The sequence below is a fragment of the Amblyomma americanum genome, chromosome 6 (genome assembly GCF_052857255.1).
Source record: "Amblyomma americanum isolate KBUSLIRL-KWMA chromosome 6, ASM5285725v1, whole genome shotgun sequence".
Taxonomy (NCBI): domain Eukaryota; kingdom Metazoa; phylum Arthropoda; class Arachnida; order Ixodida; family Ixodidae; genus Amblyomma; species Amblyomma americanum.
In genome coordinates, this window is record NC_135502.1 from 108,953,584 (window position 1) to 108,959,719 (window position 6,136).

Consider the following 6,136-nt stretch of genomic DNA (forward strand, 5'->3'; position numbering starts at 1 on the left):
TCATAGATCCCTGGGAGCCCTTTTACCGCTCCTGGCGCAGTGGTGCAGCGGTTAAGCAATGCGCCACCGCCCTGCGATGGCAAGTGCTGCCACCGGCGGAGCTTCGACGCAGGTTAGCAACCTCTCTCGACCAGTCGTTAATTTAACTGTCACCTGTCACGATAGTCAGTTTTCTCACAATACGGTCGGCAGGTTATGGTGATGTCACAAGGTTACGCGATCAAGGTGGCCAATTTTTTCGTAGATTTTTCGCACACGGTCAAGACGCCGACGGCGACGCCGGATTTTCTGCGAAGCGCGCTCCTTAACGCTACCGGCGTTAAAAATGACGGGAGAGAGGCTCGTCTAAGTTTTGATGCTTGCGCCTATTACTTGCAGCTGGCACAGGGAAGCATCTGCCGTGCTTTCCACTATAATCGGTCAAGGAAGGCCATAGGCACTGTTACATATGAACGCCACCTTTGCTTGACATGACGACCAGGAACGACTGCACTAAGAACGCGACGCCAGCAGCAAAAGGGTGCTGACGTCACAGATTCCCGGCTCTGACTAGACCGGCAAAGCTCATATTTTCAACTCAGGAGGCATATTTAGTACGGTGTTTCGAAGCTTTATACATGGTAGCCACGTGGGCATTACGGCCAGCTCCTCAGCCCTCTCTACGCGACAGTGTGCAGGAATTGCCGTGCCTGATCCTCCGGAGCAGCTCCATGAGGTTCGGGTGGGACAGCGTTCGCCAAAGGTTCTCGCGGCGCGCGTTGACGGCGCCGCTGAACCAGACGGTGACCTCGGCGCGGTTCTCCGGGTCGTACATGCGCACCAGGCGCCCGAAACTGCCCTCGGCGATGTTGAAGTCGAAGAAGTAACCCAGCTGGGTGCGCAGGTAGACCAGTGTACGCTCGAACGTGTGGTCCCAGCTCTCGTCGCCTCCCACCGGGCGCCAGCGGTCATCACCCTTGTGGAAGCACGCCTGGTCAAGCTCGTCCAAGTCACCCACGGGCTCGATAAGGTCGCGTAGCGTCGCCTCGTCGATGCGGCCGGTCGCAGCCATCTTTCTTCTTCATCGGCTTCACAATCGGTAGATGTGACTTTCTTGTTCGTGCATGTGGCGGGCGGATGCGAAACTATCAACAAAAAGAGAAACCACGAGTGTAGCCTCAGTCTCGGGTTCCATAAGAAGCGGCAGCCGCCTGGTCCCTAACCACTGATAAAGCCAAAGGTCGAGTTGTGGGTCAGCTGATTCGCACAGCACTACATACGACATACTTTCAAGCACACAGATCTCGCAAAATTCACTTAGTGTTACAGACGAACACGTCCGTGTCGACTTCGTATGAAGCGCTGACGAATGCTTGGGACATAATGGTTTTAAGCATGAAATGTGTCCACCTCCCATTTTCGGCAAACTCAGTCCAACGGCGTTCTGAAATCGGTGCCGAAACTAGCACCGAAACTTTCCTTCCGAATGGTCAGCGGCAAGAAACTTTCCCATCCAAATACTGCAGTGGGATTCTAGCCCATACCCCCGCAAACAGAGAAAGTTCACTTCCCGCGGCCGCTCGGTCATCGCCTAATTGACTCCGGCACGGTGTTTTAACACCATGTTTTCAAAGCCGCAATTACACTGAATAACCTTAGAGCCGCCATGATTATGGGCCGATGAAAGAGGCAGCAACAACCTCCTTGAGAACATCAGTCTGAAAGATAATTTTGGAGGTCCTTTCTTGGTTTTTACTTGCGGAACAACTGACTTTGCAGGTGAAGAAGGAGCTCGACACTTCTGGGAAGGGCACAGCATTTCGGCGTCCGTAGTACAGATATAAGCACGAGAGACTACCAGGAACGCCAATAGCAGGCGGCACTTGGGACGCATCAGGAGGCGACAAAGAATGGCTATAGCTGCACCAGTTGGGACAAATGCAGACATCGATGCCGGAACAGATGATGTAGATGGCACAGATTAGCTTGCAACAAGCTGAGGCAGAACCTCGGTAATACTACACAGCACACTCTAAACCTCTGCAGAAAGAGCCTGTTCTACTGTGGACACAATCGAAGCACTTATCAAAGTGGACTCAATATCACCGGCAGTTGTGAACGCACGTGGCTAGCGTGCGAACTTTCTTCCGGTCAAGGAGGACGTATGCATCTGCTCTCTAGCATCGCTCCGCTCGGATTATTTATTGTCAGCTCGTTTTGATCAATTCACATCAACAGCTGAGTGGTTGCTCTTGCAAAGGCAACACAAGCTGATCAGAGGCGCAGCTGTCACACGAATGAACTTCTCCACAAACAGGGCAACGGGACGCCGATTTGCAGGCTTTGCCACTGTGACCGAACCGCCAGCAGTTGCTTCATTGTAGAGGGCGGGGCTGCCTGGCAGCCAGCGCCGCCAATTGTTGGTCAACGTGCACTGTGGCGAAGCCAACCAAAGGAGCTTTGAAAATGGTTGGTTGCGTGAGGACGACGAAGTCGCGCGAGGTGGCAGGACACTCGCGCTGCTCGTGCTTGCAGAGCCGGCGTCTCCGACTGCGAAGCACACGCAGCCCAAGCAGCTCGAGTGCCTGTTCCGCACCTCGACAGTCCCGGATCTAGAGGACTAGAGAAGATGGCTGCTGCTGCAGACCCCGCAGCGAAGAAGCCGCCCATGGCTCCGTCGATGGCGGCGTCGGTCGTCCCCACCGGCACGGCGCCCATCGTGCCGACCTACGTGGCGCCGCAGCAGACGTACGAGGACGACGAGGACGAAGTGGAGGACATCATGAAGCCCAAGGCCGCGCCGATGCAGCAGGTGCGCACCAAGTGCGTGTTCATTACGCGAGGCGCAAGGTCTATAGGAGGAAATTTATCCTTGCCAAAAAGCGTCGGAGATGGCATCAGACTTTGTCGTAAGTTTAAACCTCCGCGTTCGCCTGTCTTCCGAGGACGATTTTGAGCACGAATACCGAAGAATGAAAGGAACCGTAAGCCGGGGAGTGGGGCTTTCGAAAATACGCATTCAAGGGTTGTACGGTCTTTGTCAAAAATATACGGCCCAAGGGGTTTGCTTCTAAGCCGTGCAGCGAGCCTACCGAGCACAGCTGGCAGTCCTAGGCTTGGAATGGTTGAGGAATTAAGTTCTTCCTGCCTTCGTGAGATTAGGGTCCCTGAGTATGCAAAAGGAGCTGCGCTGCAGGGCTCAGTAGGGTGCCTCGATGAAGCTGCAGACCCCTTCAGCTGTGTACTTTTTGACGAAGTCTGTACACGCGTTGTTTCGGAGGGGCATGGGGCAGGCGCAGTCATCGGTTAGAGGCGGGGGGGGGGGCTGTTTTTATTGTCGATTTTCTCCCAGGCAACGATGGAAAGTACAAATATCCTAGTGGAACCTGAATGAGAATTCTATTATATCGCTATAAAAATTACTTTGTTGAATAAAATCCTCGCTGGCCGGAGTCTGCTATTAGCCATCAAAAACATGTGAACCAAGGAAACGGTTTGAAGGGAGATAGCATGCAGACACGACTAATCAATTGCAGGGAACCCCTCAAATTGTAAATTAATGCGCGTTCCTTCGCCTCGAGGCCTGGTTGTTCCGCTATCCTCGTGGGCTCGCTGCCGTAAAGAATGCCTTCATCGCTGATTCTACGTCCGTTTAAAACTTACTGCTCCCAGAAAGTTGTAAATATCCGAAGTGCGGCTACGGAGAATCCTCTTTCGAAACGGCCTTAAGGTGTCCCAGTGCAGCAGCGCTGTGTACAGGCTACGCAGAGCGTGTTCAAGACACTAGATGATTCCAGTATTTTTTTTTATGACGCAAAGGCTTCTGTGGCCAAAGAGCGCTATGGAACAGTTTTCGACTACTCAAGGTGGAGTCAAAGACCTATTTTCTGGTCATTTTACCATAAATATGCCGAGAACCAGGCCACGGGAAAGCTTGTAGACATTGTATCTCCGGTGGGCACCCGGCGGCACTGGGGATCGAACCCCGCAACTCCCGCATGCGAGGCGGATGCTCAAACCACTAGGCCACCGCTGCGGTCCATCCTATAATACTACTCCTTGGCTATTACTACAGCGGCAGTATTACCGCTGTTTATACACAACGCCCAGAGTCTTGCAGCATGACGTCAGAGGAATCGTGCTGCGGAGTTTCCAAGTGGTTTCTAGACAACAGCTACTGCATGACACGCGGGCTTAACAGGACTTGTTTCGTGCATTTATCGGCACAGAGTTATGCTGCGACTTATCCGTCACGAATGCACATTGCTTTCACTCACGAGGCAATTTCGGTGCCGAATCTGGCATACCACAAGCTACGATCTCCCAGATCTACAATGAAAACGCTTCTATCATGGAGACCTCCGCCTAAGACAGGGGCGGTTCTTGTCGGCGGAGCGAACGATGCCGTCCCCGCTGCCTAAACGCAAACGTCGGCGCATCCTCGGGCTCTAGAGGGGGGCGGGTGGGGGGGATGTTTCGGTCATGTGACGCGCACATATACAGCCACGACCGTAAGAGTTGATACAACGCGCGTGTGAATACCGCTTAAAAATCTGAGCCTGGCGTTAAAAATCCAGAACCGCTCTAACGTGCTTTATCCTCGCAGGCGCTTTGTCCAGGACTGTGCACATTGCGAATTCAGAACATTTTCAGGAAGTTTGCAACAGCTAGAAATGATTGTTTCAGACGAATTTAGCACCATTTATATTCAGGATACAGCACTCTTTTACGTCAACGAGCGAACGCAATAAATTATTTCTCAATTTTAGTGAGCCTGGCATAGCACGTGTCACCCGCCATTTTCATTCAGACAGGCTGTCATCCGTAACAGCATTATTTTTCCTGCGTTTCTAGCGTGCACGTGCTTCTTAAAAATAAAAAAATAAACGATTCCCTGTCCCCTCGACTACTCAGCAGACAAACTTTTGTGTTTCGATGTCATGATTTCGAACCGGTGTAATCACACTTTGTGCGAGAGTTTGTGCATGCCCATACAGCAATCACCAATGGAGTTTTAAACTGGAAAATTGAATTTCTCAAGAGAAATGGCTTGGGCCTCTTGAAAGCTTCCTTGCTCAGGACACGACCTGCTGCAGTGACTAGTGACGAAAAAAGCAAAAGGAACGAGTCAACATAGTGACGTCGCCATGAATGCTGATATTTATGCCTTGAATCGCTCAAACCACGTTGGTACAGCGTCACTGGGGCAGCGGGAGCGAACACGCCTGTTACTCGTGCAGAATCCGGCGACAAAGGGGATGCTCACATGCTGTGGCCTCTTTTCTGTCCATGCTTTGCAGATGGGCGCCGGCCCCAGCATGGGCCTCATCTTCGGCGTGGCGCTGGTGGCCATCACGCTGTCGGCAGCGGCCACCTTCTACGCGCTCAAGGGGGACAAGGACTCGACGACGGCTCCGGTCACCCCTGCCTCCTCGCCGAAGCCGTTGGAAGTCACCGGCGCGAATGACAGCGCGTCCGCCGAATCCGCCGAACCCGTCGGCGCCCTCACGGAGGACGACATGGAGGAGCCCGCGGCCCACGACTCGGCGGTCTCAGCTCCTGGGCTGTACTGAGCGCCTGCCCGCGTGCCAGGAAGCGGCGCTCACTCATTTGCATTTTTTACTTTCATTTTAATCTCATTGCCATTTTTACCCCGTACATTTCGTACGAGTATGCATTTATGAACTCGGAACGTTGCTCTGCGGCTCGAATGCCTGCGCAAGTCGAGAAGTATTGTGGCTCGCTGCAGCGCGAACGCTTCGGGCGCAGCACCACGTTCGTCTGCTTTTGTACGCGCCACCTTTATGTCCGCATTCGTAAACGGACATGCTATTCAACATTTGCATAGCAGATTTTACAAAGCCTGGCCATCTTAAAAACATCCTTTATTACATGCTATTCAACATTTGCATAGCAGATTTTACAAAGCCTGGCCATGTTAAAAACAAGGTAGCTGTTTTGACGACATAAGAATAAATGTATCAGGCAAGGCTTGATCCAGTAGCTCCAAGAGCCTTCCCGCGGTTTCATCCCGTGGTCTACTCAATAGCCTTCGCAGATGCCGCTGAGCACAGTGTCGGCGAAGAAAATTAATCGTAGTCTGATTGCACGCGATGATCAGAACCTTGGCGGACACCCTATTGGGCCTGAACCGGAG

General features: G+C 52.6%; 1 protein-coding gene across 1 annotated transcript; it reads left to right on the forward strand.

The window, feature by feature from the left end:
* The first annotated feature begins 2,516 nt into the window (after nucleotides 1-2,516).
* Nucleotides 2,517-5,841, forward strand: LOC144094900 (uncharacterized). Its single transcript, XM_077628769.1, has 2 exons — nucleotides 2,517-2,791; nucleotides 5,280-5,841. The coding sequence occupies exons 1-2, from the start codon at nucleotides 2,609-2,611 to the stop codon at nucleotides 5,550-5,552; spliced, it is 456 nt and encodes a 151-aa protein (XP_077484895.1). The 5' UTR covers nucleotides 2,517-2,608; the 3' UTR covers nucleotides 5,553-5,841.
* The last annotated feature ends 295 nt before the right edge of the window (nucleotides 5,842-6,136 follow it).